Source organism: Papio anubis, chromosome 15, assembly GCF_008728515.1.
Source record: "Papio anubis isolate 15944 chromosome 15, Panubis1.0, whole genome shotgun sequence".
In the NCBI taxonomy this organism is placed as follows: Eukaryota; Metazoa; Chordata; class Mammalia; order Primates; family Cercopithecidae; genus Papio; species Papio anubis.
In genome coordinates, this window is record NC_044990.1 from 11554784 (window position 1) to 11570641 (window position 15858).

General features: G+C 35.2%; 1 protein-coding gene across 7 annotated transcripts in view; it reads left to right on the top strand.

The window, feature by feature from the left end:
• PDS5B (PDS5 cohesin associated factor B) overlaps nucleotides 1-15858 on the top strand; it is a 178980-nt gene that overhangs the window by 84782 nt on the left and 78340 nt on the right. For all 7 annotated transcript variants that reach the window (XM_021929535.2, XM_021929537.2, XM_021929540.2 and 4 more), the window contains exons 9-13: nucleotides 421-536; nucleotides 3435-3529; nucleotides 8855-9000; nucleotides 12124-12275; nucleotides 13491-13604. In XM_021929535.2, coding sequence (XP_021785227.1) covers nucleotides 421-536; nucleotides 3435-3529; nucleotides 8855-9000; nucleotides 12124-12275; nucleotides 13491-13604 — 623 coding nt within the window. The remainder of the gene's footprint in view (nucleotides 1-420; nucleotides 537-3434; nucleotides 3530-8854; nucleotides 9001-12123; nucleotides 12276-13490; nucleotides 13605-15858) is intronic.

Below are 15858 nucleotides of genomic sequence, written 5' to 3' on the forward strand. Positions count from 1 at the left end.
TAAAAAGTATATTCACACAGAGTTTTCTATTTTCTGTAGGCCTGGCCTCTGTCAGTGTCTGTTCTGAAAAACCACACATAGTTTTTCAAGGGTCCTGGGTAGGTTTTATAAGAGTTTATTTTGACTCTGAATAGAAATAAACCTTAATTGTAGGAGGGGCTTCTAACATTGGAACAAACTTTAAAGATGTATTTTCATGAAAGGGTACTTCTTTAATGGAATTTGAGATAATTAGAGCATTTATGATGACATTTAATTTTGTGAGAAGTAAAGTGAGCATTTTTATGTAATTTTTCATTTAGAGTTCATGAAAGATTTTCTGTGGAATTGGAGCATCAGGGAAATCGTGGCAAAGAATGGGCAGCCTTATTCTGAATATCTACTGCATGGTTTTAAAGCTGTGATTGTGTTTTATTTTAGAGCAATGATAATGAGGAGCGCCTACAAGTTGTTAAACTACTGGCAAAAATGTTTGGGGCAAAGGATTCGGAATTGGCTTCTCAAAACAAGCCACTTTGGCAGTGCTACTTGGGCAGGTATATGATTTTGGTTTCCCATTTAAAACTAATACATGATTCTACTGACCGTTTTTTTAAAAAAAACATTATCCACGTTTAAACTGTGTTCTCTGGAAGTTTTGAAAGTTGTTAATGACTGGCTATATTTATAATTACTCTTTTAGTCTTTATCCTCAGTAATTTTTAAAAGATAATACATTTTAAAGCTATCTCTTAGGGTATTATGACCATGAAGTTAATATTATTACTTTAAGGCAGTGATTAATTCCAACTGAAAATACCTCTTTGGGAGATAGAGCCCCTCCACAAATTAATTAAAATTAATTAGATTGTTTGGAGATATTGACAGGATAAGAATATTCACAGAGTGAATAAAGAAATGACTATTTATATTTCTCTTCCTAACTTCCTTTCTGTATTTCTCAGTTAAAGGAAATGATGGCCTGGATTCCTTGCATGGTTTGAATGATGCACAAAATCCCTGAAATGGTTGCAAAATTTTGCATATGTTTGTGTATGTCACTGTTCTGTGAGAGGTATTCATTTCATTACCTTTTCTAAAGAGATCCCTGACCTTGAAATATTAAAAGCCCGACAAATGCCTTGGCTGAAACCTGCTTTGACTCAGAAAAAAAGAGAATTTTTCCCCTCAAATTATTCTCTTAACAAATAATGCAGTTAAGTTGTAAACAAACAAGTACGATCTGGCTGGGCGCAGCGACTCACACCTGTAATCCTAGCACTTTGGGAGGCCGAGGCTGGTGGATCACGAGGTCAGGAGATCGAGACCATCCTGGCTAACACGGGTGAACCCCGTCTCTACTAAAAATAGAAAAAAATTAGCCAAACGTGGTGGCGGCGCCTGTAGTCCCAGCTACTCGGGAGGCTGAGGCAGGAGGATGGCGTGAACCCGGGAGGTGGAGCTTGCAGTGAGCCGAGATCTTGCCACTGCACTCTAGCCTGGGCGACAGCGAGACTGTCTCAAAAAAAAAAAAAAAAGTAAGATTTAAAGACTCTGATTTTATTTTCTTTGTGTTGAAATATTTGCAATGGTATCACCACTTTCTTTTCATTTTAATAAAAACTGTCAGTGATTACAGTAAATTTCATATTTTGGTCTCATTTTTCTGATTTGTTAAATGAGAATATAAGATGTTTGATAAGTGTTTGTTAAGCTTCAAATCTCCAGTCTGATTTCTTGATTCTTATTTAGCTCAATAATTATATTCAGTGAGTCAAGTTAGGCCAACTTTTTTCTTTTAAATACAATGGAAAGTTTTTAGACAGTAAGGAAGAATACCAGTTTAAATTATGCAACTCAATTTAAAGTTTATTTTATTTAATATTTTAAAACAAAAATACTTTTACTATATAGATATTTATTATATCTTTAAATTAAGACTTGGATTAGCCGGGATGTATTTTTTTGGTTTTTAACTGGAGAAATCCTAATGTAAATGTGTATGTCACCTTTCTATCCTATTGTAATTTTTCCTTTTAATATTAATGACATGAAACTTACACAGTATTAAATAACACCAACTTTAAGGAGTTAGTCTTTTAAAAGACATCTTAGTATATTTATTTTTAATTGTTGTAAGGTGCATGTTTACCTGAGAAATGGTAAAGTATATAGGATTGAGTACCTGAATTCAAAACACTGAGGAAGCTATATGGGACCAGAGGCTAGATTTTATAACTTTTGGGAGGGGAGGTATACTTCATGGAACATATGCTTTTTTCTAATTTTTATGAGTAATTTGGTGCTGATTTTGAAGACTTTTTCCCTCTCCTTTATAATGCTAAATTTTGTTTCTTAGGTGTTGAATGATGTAAGATTTGGGAGCCTTTTGATTTCATAGAATTAAGACATATGAAAATATCGAATGGAAAAATCTTGGCTTCACTTTAATGTTCTTGATACTTAATTTTTTTCTTAATTACTATTTTACATTCTGTGATAAAGTAACGTATACAGACTGAACATCAGTGTTCAGCTCATCAGATCAGAACATCAGAGACAGCTCAACATCATGTGCTTCCTAATGGAGGAACACAATACCCTCTATGGTGTTTTGGTAGTCTGACAAAAATAAATTGACCGGAATATGATCAAGTCTTTAGCTCTAACTACCAGTTTACAGGATTTAGAAGAGAGAGGAGCCTGTTAATTCATATCAGAATGATACAATTAGCAAAATCTAAATTATGGAATAAAACCATACACACACACAGCAGTTGCTCTAGCAAATTACAGGGAAAAAAAAGAGTTGGAGGGAAAACAAAAGATTAAAAGAGGCTTAAGTGACATATCAACCAAAGAATTTTAACTTTTTAGGGATACATACATATTTACAGATGTAATGTAAAAAGTGGTTTTGCCATTAGTGGCAATGTAATAATTGTGATGAGTAATTGGATAGTAGTAATTTGGGTACACTTTTAGAGTCATGTAATATACTATAGGGTTTAGTGTAAGATCTGCCATACGTTAGTGAATGCCCTATATTTTAAAAGGAATACTTTAGGGAAAGTTTTCTTTCAAACATAGTTTGGGATTTATGATATTTCTGTGAACTGTATATGCACACTTGCATAAATAGATGTATTTGAAAGTATAATGTTTATAGGAAATTTTTTGTCATTCTTATATTTGAGCCTAATGTATATGGTTTAATCAGGTTCCTTAAAATCACATAGCTCTCACAGGAGATTGCCCTAGTTTATATAGAGGTTCCAGAGCATTCAGACATACATCTTATATCAGAAACCTTGTAAAATGGTTTGGTTCTACTTTGCATTTTCCTTCATAAACTTTTTTTTTCTTTAATTAGAAAAATATAAATTGGGTACAGATTTAATGCATGTCTGTTTCTCTTATTTTAAAGATCACTCTGTGCCTTTATATTTTATCAGGTTTAATGATATCCATGTACCGATCCGCCTGGAATGTGTGAAATTTGCCAGCCATTGTCTCATGAACCATCCTGATTTAGCAAAGGACTTAACAGGTACTATATATATGTAACAGCAAATATTCTTACATGCTCTTCAGTGGAAAAAAGTTTCATAGGGGAAAAAAATCCCTTTTTTGGGGGGCAGTAGGTAAAGTTTTGTTTTAGTTTAAGGTCATGGAAGTTGTTCTCTGAAGCTAGATTTTTTTTTTTTTTTTTTTTTAAATAGAGACAAGGTCTTGCTATGTTGCCCAAGCTTGCCTAGAACTCCTGAACTCAAGCTTTCCTTCTGCCTTGGTTAAATTAGTTTACCATGACTCACCTAAGTTCTTAAAATATTAAAGAACATTAGTCTTATAATCTAGTCAAAGTCAAGACCTGTTTAAATCCAAATGTCTAAAATAAGTTTAGAATTGTCTTTAAACTAAGAAACTAATAATTGTTCCTGGAGATAGACATTTTCGTAGATGCTTCCAGCCTACGTGAGAACTATGCAGTAGAAATTCTAGCTTCAGGCTGAGCACAGGCCAAGGCCGGTGGATCACCTGAGGTCAGGAGTTCGAGACCAGCCCCACCAATATGATGAAACCCTGTCTCTACTAAAAATACAAAAATTAGCTGGGCGTGGTGGCGTGCACCTATAATTCCAGCTATTCGGGAGGCTGAGGCGGGAGAATCGCTTGAACCTGGGAGGCAGAGGTTGCAGTGAGCCAAGATTGTGCCATGGGCAACAAGTGCGAATCTCTGTCTCAAAATAATAATAATAATAATAATAATTTTAAAAAAGCAGATATTTTACCAGTTTCATCCTTTTTGGGAGACATCCCACTTGGAGCTTTCTGGTTTCCTACTCACATCTGTACTCCTTAGACTGCTTGCTCTGAGCTTCTGCTATATAGCATTGACTTTAGTGTCATCCATTCTTCCTCCTATCTTTGCTCTCCCCTTCCATCCTCCTCCCTTCTTTTTCCCCTCCTTTCCTCTTCGTTTGTGTGTGTGTCTGTTTCTGCACCTCCCCTTTCTCCTTCCCTTTTTCTCTGGATGTTCCTTTTTTTTAAGCATCCTTTTCTTGTGTTGCTAATACAGTATTTTCACTGAGAGTGTCAATAGTAGTTTTTTGAGGAATTTATCTTTTTCTTCCAAAATGTCTGTTTCTGCTAATTTGTTTTTTTCACCTTATATTTGCTTTTGTCTTTGTTTTCCATGTTAAAGGCTTTGCTCAAATGATTGGCAATCCAAGGCCATCTGCTCATGATTAAGAGTAGGGGCGCTAAATCAAAAGCTGTTTGGAAAGCCCTGAGTATATGCTTTCCTCAAATGATTGGCAATCTGTGGCTATCTGCTCATGAGTGAGAGTTGGGGGCTGAATAAAAAGCTGTAATATTTGGAACACTCTGAGTACATGGTTGGGTCTGTCAACTCTGAACTTCACTTTTGAGTGATCAGAGTAAGTTGTTTGTTGGGGAGCCCTTAGTTTAGATACTTCCTCTTCATCCTGTCAAATTTCCAATAGAAGAGTATCTTATCTAGAAGTTAAAGGTGAGTTACTAATGTGTTTGGGAAAAGAATGATGGGTTTCTGCATTCACATTTCAGATTAGTTGTCACATAATCCTCTTTTGGGGTATAGTATCCATGCCCTCAACTGTTTGATGTCCCCCAGTTTAGCGCTACTGTTTTATATTTTTATTATAGAATTTATCTCCAGACTTCTTTTGTTGTGGAATAGGGTCAGTATCCTAAATGGATTTCTCAAACAGCCTTCACCCAGTCCTTCCTTCTCTTCCTTGTTTTAAGATACGGAAGTACTTGTTGCTAGTTCCTATGCCTTTTGAAGAGTGTAGTATATATTGAGTTGGTTGACATGTTTTTCTTCTACTGGCTTAGGATTTTGTTTTCTTGGGAATCTAAGATTGGTTATATTTGTTCATCTGGTTTTTCAGAGCCTATTTTTTTTTCCCCATTGTCTCTTACTTGTTCGTGCCATTCCATTGGGTTTGTTCTCTGAAGTATTTAGGTGTGTTGTATCTCCAAAATATTTTTAATTGTATCACTCATCTTTAAGGAGCTTAAATAATTTTAAATAATTCAGTATGCAGTAATTGTTCACAGTTCTCTTAAAATTTATCTTTTTTCTCGAAAATTTTAGTGATATATAATCAAAATGATAATTTTAATACTTATTTATACTACATTATTATTTTCATGCCTTCATTTTAGATTTTGAATTTTTTAAAAGTAAGTTTTATTGCTTAGTTGTGATTTTTAAATTGTTTTTTAAGAGACAGGGTCTTACTCTGTTGCCCAGGCTGATTTTGAATTTTTTTAATTGAAATATTTGAATCATGTTTTTCAGTTATTAAAACCAGACCGCTGCTTTTTTGCCATTGATAACGTGTAACAGTGTGCACCATTGATTTGTACATGGCTAGATAGAATTTTTCTTTCATTGAACTTGCTGTCATGTTAGGTTACATAGGTCACAGAGGATTTATACTGACTGAGCAGGAGAGAGGCAGTGCTGGAAATATCCTGCCAATGTATGCCTTTCCTTCTTAGGCTCATATTGGCTTCCCATCTCCTCTTTCCCAGTAGCCTTAGAGAGTCAGTCGTTTCTTGCTTTTTAACTTCTACTCGCTGTTGCTACAGATGAGGGCTTGCTTTATCCTTCTCTTAACTCATTCTGTAGAAGATTCTTTCTTTCTCTCCTACCTGAAATATGATGGCAGGTTTCAGAGGTTTTTACTGCTAGAGAAAGTGATAAAAGTGTAAGAGTAGTAAAGCAATCCTTGCTTTTGTTTGAAAGAGTGAGGCTTGAGACTGGGCACGGAGGCTCAAGCCTGTAATCCCAGCACTTTGGGAGGCCAAGGCAGGTGGATCACTTGAGGTCAGGAGTTTGAGACCAGCCCAGCCAACATGGTGAAACCCCGTTTCTACTAAAAAATACAAAAATTAGCCGGGTGTGGTGGTGCACGCCTGTAATCCCAGCTACTCGGGAGGCTGAGGCAGGAGAGTTGCTTGAACCTGGGAGGCAGAGGTTGCAGTGAGCTGAGAGATGATGCCACTGCACTTCAGCCTGGGTGACAGAGCAAGACTCAGTCTCAAAAAAAAAAAAAGTGAGGTTTTGATTTTTTTTTTTTTTACTAGTTTCAGTCACATCTTCAGTTATTTTCTTTTAAACCCCATATACCCTGTTTCATTTAAAATTTCTCCAGCTTCATTCCTGACTAGCAGGATCATTTCACTTTCTACATGTGAACCTTATACTATAGTGCTTCTCAACCTCATCAGACCCAGTCCTCCCTTTTTAAGCAAATAATTTGTAATTCTCCCTTAAATAAAATGAATAGATGAAACAATCCACTTAAAAAAGTTAAAAAATTAATTGCCCTATTTGTAATATACAGGAGAAACCAAAGGGAAGTAGTTTATAATAAAGTAGTATATATTTTAATATTTAAATGTTTGGATATGACATAGAGATAACAGATGCCTCCACAAGTTTCTCAATTATTCTCTGCCACAGGGGGATATGGAAAGCTCTGTGAATCCTAATTGGTAAAGTATTTGGATGACTACCTGAACACCTAACTCACATTTATCTGTATTTTAGAGAAAATATCAGAGTCTGTTCTACAGTTTTTTTTTTAACTTAAAAAAGAAGTGTAATTAACTTAAAATGTACAGATCCTAAGTGTTCAGTTTGATGTTTGAAGAGACAGTGAATTTCCATGATGCCAAAAAGTCCCCCTATATCCCCTTCCAGTTAGTTCTGTCATCATTTTCTGATTTCTATTTCTGTAGGTTAGTTTTGCCTGTTTTTGAGTTTCATATATGTTGAATCATACAGTGTGTACTATTCTTTTTGAGGGTGGGGAATGGAGAGAGAGATCTGTCTGCTTTCATATAACGTGTTTTTGAAATTTATCCTGGATCGTTTATTCCTTATTGTTGTTATTCTGTTGTATGAATATACCATAATTTGTTTCCTCCTTCTTTTGATGGTTATCTGGGTTGTTTCTGATTTGGGGCTGTTAATAGTGATTACTGTGAATAGCCTTATACAAGGATTTCTGTGGGCTTATGTTTTTATTTCTTTTTGCAAACAGTAATGAAATTGCTGGTCATAGTGTAGATACATGTTTAACTTAATAAGAGACAGTGAAAACAGTTCTCCGTATTAGTTATGCTGTTTTACATTTGTCCCAGCAATGAATGAGAGTTCCAGTCATTTAGCATCCTTGACAACATTTTATGTTTTTAGTCTTTTTGTTTTTAGCCATTCTTATAGGTTCTTAAACTATTTTAAATGTTTTCAGTGTTCTTTCTGGAAATAAGCTTATTTATTGTTTTCTTTCCCGTTTGGGTTTCGTCCTTTTCCTTTGTCCTGTGACATTTACTTGTTGTCCATCTGCCAAAATTTTGTTGACACATCTCTTGCTGTGATCTCTTGTTGTGATCTCTTCTCTTGTTATTTGTCCCCTTTAAAAAACTTTTGTTTTTTTTGTTTTTTTGTTTTTTTGTTTTTTGAGACAGAGTCTCGCTCTGTCACCCAGGCCTGGAGTACAGTGGCACAATCTCAGCTCACAGCAACCTCCATCTCCTGGATTCAGGTGATTCTCCTGCCTCAGCCTCCCGAATAGCTGGGACTACAGCTGTGCGCCACCACGCCTGGCTAATTTTTTTGTATTTTTAGTAGAGATGGTGTTTCACCATGTTGACCAGACTGGTCTCCTGGCGTCAGGTGATCCACCCACCTCATCCTCCCAAAGTGCTGGGATTACAGGCGTGAGCTACCACGCCCTACCTTTTAAATTTTTTTTTTTTTTGGTTTGTTTTTTTTGAGACAGAGCTTCGCTCTTGTTGCCCAGGCTGGCATGCAATGGTGCGATCTCAACTCACCGCAGCCTCTCCCTTCCACGTTCAAGTGATTCTCCTGCCTCACCCTCCCAAGTAGCTGGGATCACAGGCATACGCCACCATGCCCAGATAATTTTGTATTTTTAGTAGAGATGGGGTTTCTCCATGTTGGTCAGGCTGGTCTCGAACTCCTGACCTCAAGTGATCTGCCTGCCTCAGCCTCCCAAAGTGCTGGGATTACAGGCGTGAGCCACTGCGCCCAGTCAGGTTAGTGAATTCTTAAGTACCCAATCTACCAAATGGAGAGGAGGCTCTTACTACTCAATTGGATGTCACTACTGTTTTTTGACTGAAGAACTAATTTTCCTTCTTTATTCCTTCCCTTCCTTTCTGGGCTCTTAATTTTCTTGAAACTTCTACTTAGGTATTGTTTTGCTAAGGCTTATTTTCAAGGGTATCATGCAGTGTTTTAAAAACATTTTAGTTATTAAAGTTTCCATTGTAATAAAATGTTATCTTTCAGAGTATCTTAAAGTGAGGTCACATGACCCTGAGGAAGCTATTAGACATGATGTTATTGTGTCAATAGTTACAGCTGCTAAAAAGGATATTCTTCTGGTCAATGATCACTTACTTAATTTTGTGAGAGAGAGAACATTAGACAAACGAGTAAGTACAAATAAATAATTACTAAGTTTTCATTTTTTAAACCTGAAGTTTAACAGTATTTGAAAATATATTTAAATATGTATTTCAATATAATTAGCCTTTTTTAGGGGAGTGGAGGCATTTTAATATTTAAAATTATCTGAATGTAGTTTTACTTTTTGTTGTATTAAATTGTATCAGTTTTTCTTCATCAAAGATATTTATTCTAATCCTAAAAATAAGACAGCTCTTAATGGTAGTCAGATGTTTAGCCTGTATACCAGTGTTAATGATAAGGGACTTTTGTAAAGGCCTGAGATACAACTTCTTTTATGTTGTTGACTCTTCTTTTTCTTTCTTCTTTCAGGGCTATTGTTGTTATATGGGTATGAATTGGTAGTTGTCTAGCTGGTTGCATTATAATTAACATGGAATAGAGAATGAAAGATGTTTTCAACTTATAAAAGCTAAACCCGATAGAGTGCCATGCTTCTAGCCTATTTTCTGTGACCTCAAGCCAACTTTTTTGAATGAGTACCCTCTAGCTCCACTCATTAATCAGTGAACTTGAGAGGACTGTATCTTGTTATGTTTGTGTTTCATATTGCATGGAATATATTAGGCACTCAGGAAATACTTTAATGGATGTTCGTTCCCTCCTGATTGGCCATAATAGTATCTAAGCCTCATTTAGGCATAAGAGTAATTTTGGTGAAGGATGAGACTTTTTGACTTAAGTACTAATTAGCAGACAAAGTGGGAGGCCTGCCTGTTGGTTGTTGGAATAGCTTTGACTAGGTAAATTTTTTAAAACATTGTAGGCCGGGCGCGGTGGCTCACGTCTGTAACCCTAGCACTTTGGTAGGCTGAGGCGGGCGGATCATGAGGTCAGGAGATTGAGACCATCCTGGCTAACTAGGTGAAATCCCGTCTCTACTAAAAATACAAAAAATTTGCCGCGTGTGGTGGCGGGCGCCTGTAGTCCCAGCTACTTGGGAGGCTGAGGCAGAATGGCATGAATCTGGGAGGCGGAGCTTCCAGTGAGCTGAGATTGTGTCACTCCAGTCTGGGCGACAGCAAAACGAGACTCCTTCTCAAAAAAAAAAAAAAAAAAAAATTGTAGCAGGTTGATCGTGCCATCTCCCTTGTTTAATACTCTCCTTGATAATGCGGGTTGTGCGTGGAGGATAAATGGGCAAGAAGCACATGGTTTTCCTGTCAAATCTATAGGTATCCAGAACAATTTATTTTAACTGATAAATTTAGACTTTATTGAATATTTCATTGTGGTATTAATTATGGAAAAGGGCCAAAAGACATGGAGGGAAAGGATATTTGCATTGTTCGTAGCCTTCTAAATGACTTTTTTTCCAGCTAGACTTAGAATTTGAGCTGTTTTTGTGTATTGTTGGAATCATAATGTGTATTTTTGATCATCATGTTATGTTCATTGTATGGTTGCTTGATTCATTCATATAAAAATTGAGCACTGAAAAATAATTGACTATGTATATGTTCTTGGTAATATTAGAATATGATGTATCTTTAAATTCTCTTCGAAGAAGAGGGAATTAAGAGTTAGAGATAACATAGGGAGTTAGAGATACAAAGTTTTTATAAACAAATTGAAATCGTATTTATTTTTTTGAGACAGAGTCTCCTTTTGTCACCCGGCTGGAGTGCAGTGGTGCCATCACAGCTCATTGTAGCCTTGACCTGGGCTCCAACAGTCCTCCCACCTCAGCCTCCTGAGTAGATGGGACTACAGGCGTGTGCCACAATGCCTGGCCAATTTTTTTTTTTTTTTTTTTTTTTTTTTTAACTTAAAGACAGGGTCTCGTTATGTTGCCTAGGCTGGTCTCGAATTCCTGGTCTCAGGCCATCCTCCCACCTTGGCCTCCCAAAGTGTTAGGATTACAGGCATGAGCCGACTGGCCTGAAATCTTTTTAAGATTTGTGGAAGTTTTTTATTTCAGTATGTAGTTGGTGGATGAATGAGACAAGAAATATTCTTAATATACTATAATTAAGTGAAAGAAAAACCAAGGGAATAATTTGTTGCTATGAACGACAGACTATAGCGAAGGAAAAAGGACCATAAAGGAAAAAATTAATAATCTCTGCAGATTCATGATGTTTTCAACATTACCAGCTTCCTTTTGATTACAGTGCTGTGTTTATGTAAAATTAAAGAATGAACTTATTCTAAGATAATGAATGTCAGATGCACTGTAACAAATATACACTTGTTTAAGAAAAAGTTGAATACATTTCCCTTATACTTCAACTCAGTCCCAGATGTACAGAATGGACCACTGATAAGTATTTTTACATTCAGCATTTGATAAAGCCAATATCATATGCCTTTAATACATCTTAATTACTATTATTTGTAATAGTGTAAGTATGCTCAATATAGACCCTAATTAAGAAAAAAATTGTGAGGGATGGGTCGCAGTTTATCTATTTAATTCTGTCTTTGTGTTTTAATGTTTACTTTCTTGAGCTGGCTGCAGTGGCTCATTCCTGTAGTCCCAGCATTTTAGGAAGCTGAGGTGGGAAGTTTGCTTGAGGCCAGGATTTCGAGACTAGCCTGGGCAACATAGTGAGACCCTGTTTCTACAAAAAACAAAAATAAAAAATTAGCTAGGTGCGGCATTGTATGCCTGTAGTCCCAGCTACTTGGGAGGCTGAGGTGGGAGGATTGCTTGAGCCCAGTTGTTCGAGGCTTTGGTGAGCTGTGATTGCACCACTTCTCTCCAACCTGGGCAACAGAGACCCTGTCTCTAAAAATGCATGAACAAAAATTTTGGTAGCTTGTTTTTCCTCACCAATTTTAAGTCACAATATGTAGAGTGTGATTAGCTTTTGTTTTGAGGCATAGATGATAGGTTTAAGACATTAAAGCGTTAAAGTTCTTTACACATGTTGATTTTTCTCCCATACTTTACATAGTAAAAATATTTATGTGATAGTTGTGTGCTTTTTTAAAATAAATATAGTAATTATAAATTGATATTTAGTATCTGAGACTTAAAAAAAATCTGTAAAGGGAAGGAAAACACAAAACTAGGAAACTAGACTTTCCTTAGTTTATATAATGGAAGACTTTTTACATTATAAATAAAACTTTTTGTTTTTAAGTGGAGAGTACGCAAAGAAGCCATGATGGGACTTGCCCAGATTTATAAGAAATATGCTTTACAATCAGCAGCTGGAAAAGATGCCGCAAAACAGATAGCATGGATCAAAGACAAATTGCTACATATATATTATCAAAATAGTATTGATGATCGGTAAGTTAAGGACACTATAAATATTTGGTGACTTTGAATGTTATATAACTTGATTTATTGGTTTATGCAAACTATTTTCTTTATGACCTTACACTTTTCCCTCAGTTTTTAGTATAAGGTAATGGTAGTGAGTGAATGAGCTCATTCCCACCCAAGCCATAAATGAAGCAGTAATGTACATATAACTTTAGGGATGGGTACAGGTTTTATGTTCCATATTCTGATACAAATACATATCATATTTGAATACCATATTCAAATACAGATATTACTATATTTGAACAGTAATATCTAAAAATAGGTTTGTGTATAGTTATAATTTTAGTTCATAGGTAATTGTGTTACAAGGATCTTCATTAATTTTTTTCAAATAAAACTTTAAAAACCTGTTGGATTTTACACATTTAAAAACAATTTCTACTGAAGACTAAAAAATAGTTTATAAATTTATATAAAAAACATGTTATCTGAATATAATCTTAATATTTTTTCCATTCCAGGCTCAGATTAGATCTTGTATGGACTGCAGTCATTTATTAGTTAATAGAGCTCTAAATCCTACTTATAGTCTGAAATGATTTGATAGATTAGTGGAAACCAAATGATTTTGCCTGTAGCAGATCAGAATGAGAAAATTAAGAAGCAGGTCATAGTAAAATTTTAAGAGGCGTAGATACTAAAAACTGGATTATCTATGAAACTTTATAGTTGTTTTTATAAAATTGAAGTTTTTATACTTTTTGAGGGTATGGCATCAGTGCACAAAGAATTACATTATGATTTTGTAGGACTTTTTTTTAGTACTTTTAGCCAGGTCTGTTTTCATGATGATGCCTATGAAAATGCAAACGAATCTTAAGAGTTTCTTTAGTTTTGACTTAGAAATTTAGAACTTGGAAATTTGAAAGGACCTGTCATATTTTAAAACTCTGCATTATACAGATAAAGAAAAAATCCCTGATATATAATGTGCCCAACATCCTGGAGCTGGTAGTTGTCTTAGCTGGGTGTAGGGCTGTTTTCAGCACATACAGCTAAATCCTGTTTTGGTCCCCTTCTGTCTACAGTTAGAAGGTTTTGATTTGGAAATCTCATTTCCACTCAGAGCAGCAGGAACTTCTTTAATATATGTTCTTTACATAGTTTTGGAATTTTATATATAACTTTAGAACATTACAAAAAAATCATTGCAATGCCTTCTCTGCTTTTTTGTAGGTTACTTGTTGAACGGATCTTTGCTCAATACATGGTTCCTCACAATTTAGAAACTACAGAGCGGATGAAATGCTTGTATTACTTGTATGCCACACTGGATTTAAATGCTGTGAAGTATGTTTCATATATCAAACTCTGTTGTTTTCAGCTTTTGCAATATATTGGATTTTATCAAAAAGAAACTACAAACACCTGTATTTTAAATTGTAATCTATGTAGTGTAAACATTATTTAAAGGGTTATGTCATAATATAATACTTCGCTATTTTTTCAGAAAGTACCACTTTAAACATGAGATTAAGCCATAAGCAATTGAAAGAGCTGATTGACATGAAATCTTTTAGGATGAGTTTTCTATTCATATTGTTGGTGTCTCAAGAAACGTTGATGTACCTATTCTTTTTTGTTTGTTTTCCTTAAGACATTAAGAAACATTCATGTTATGAAGATACTACCTTTTTATTCTCACTTGGTGTACTGATTTGCATTACGGTGTAGAGCAGTAGGCTGCAAATTTTGTGCTGCATAGCCTGAGCAGCACCATGTTATAGTTTGACATAAGAGTAAGCACAAATATATATATTTTTTGTAGTTAAGAAAATACTTTTGGGTGTTTAGGTAAGATGGCATTGGGATGTTAGACATGGAAAAGGCATTGTTAGTCTAATCGAATCATACTAAGGGTTAGGAAATTGAGGTCTTAGAGATTTGCTTCAGGTTTTAGGAAATGTAGATCCTTAGTATTCCAGCAAATGTGGTTTACAAGTATTGGGGATTAAATGTTGAGAAATTGGAGAGATCTAAGGGACTGTATGTAATTTTCATTTATACCACTGTTTAATGAGACTTTGACTTCATTTTTTCCATGGAAATTTTATTTTCTGTTTATGTTTTATACAGAAATATTGAGGAAAAGATTGTAGAGGGGAGAAATACACCTTTTTTTCCCCCCTACCTGCTGTATTTCAGGCACTGGAATTTGTATTATGTATTACTGCTTTTGTGCTACTGTGGAAAAGTAGGTTGCAAAGAGATCTGATTGCCCACAAAGCTTAAAATATTTACTGTCCGGCCTTTTACAGAAAAAGCTTGGCAACCCTGGCTTAAGTGATATTTTTCCTGTTTTACATATGATGAAATGAATCACACAGATGTTGCATTCCACACAATCACACAAAGAGTAAGAGGGAGTCAGAATTTGCACTCAATCCTACTTAGTTCCAAAGCTTATTTTTCCACTACACATAGTAAGATACATTACTCTCATATTTAATTTTATTTCTTGTAAACTTTTCTGTGGAATTGGAATATATCCTAAAATTGTTGGTTTTTCATAGCCTAATTGGTGGCTCTTTTTCTCATGGCAAAATCAATTGATAGCCTCTTAAATTGGATGAAATATGGTATTTATATCATATTCAAAACAACCTATTGGAAATCATACTAAATCTAGACTTCTCTACTCAACCCCCAACTATCATTCAAGACTAAAAATGAAATGTCACTTTTAAGCAAAAATGAAGAATTTGCCAGTCCTACTTGAAAAAAATTATTAAAGAATAGCCTTGTTTTGGTAAGAAAGGAAATTAAATCTATAAAGAAGTAATAAGATTCAAGAATTTGAAACATTTCTATAAGTATAAATAATAAAGGACTGTAAAAACAGTAATAATACAGTTTTATTTGCAAGGGGTGGGAGTGTGGATTAAAAAGTAGGTAGCATGTAGGCCAGTATTTAGCCAGTACCATACACCACTGCAGTACTATGTGAGATTTCCTGAGTGTCCCTGCAATCCTCCGTCCTATGGCCCTACCATGCCTGGGCAAGGCTGGAATGTCTCCAGGACCTTCTTCCACTGCCCGTGGTTCTGACTGGTTGATGCCTGATGCCTTTGTGAAAAATTTTGGCTGCAGGTGGGTCCTGTCAGATAACAGCATGTAAGGTGATAGGTAAGTAATGAGTATGAAGGTGTTCCAAGGTTCTTTTATCATATTAGTGAGGGCAGACATGTTGACTCAGTATGTCATAAGTGGGCATTTAACAGTTTCCTCTGAAAGCAGTTAAAATGTATAGCTTCCAAACACAGAGGAACAAAAAATAATTAATGAAAACTTTAATACCAGAAACAAGATAGAAAACAAGAAAAATAACAGTAAATATACAAAGTAGAAATAGTTGTTACAAAACTAAGCATGTCAGATATCACTCGTCACTTAAATAAGTATATTTGATTGAATTCAAAAGTGAAACAGTGCTATTCACAAGCGATACTTTGAAAAATAATGCCATTGAAAAGTTGAAAGTAAATTCCAATCTGGACCAGTACTCAAAAGGAAAGGCTTTGATTCTACAAAAATGGTTGGTGAA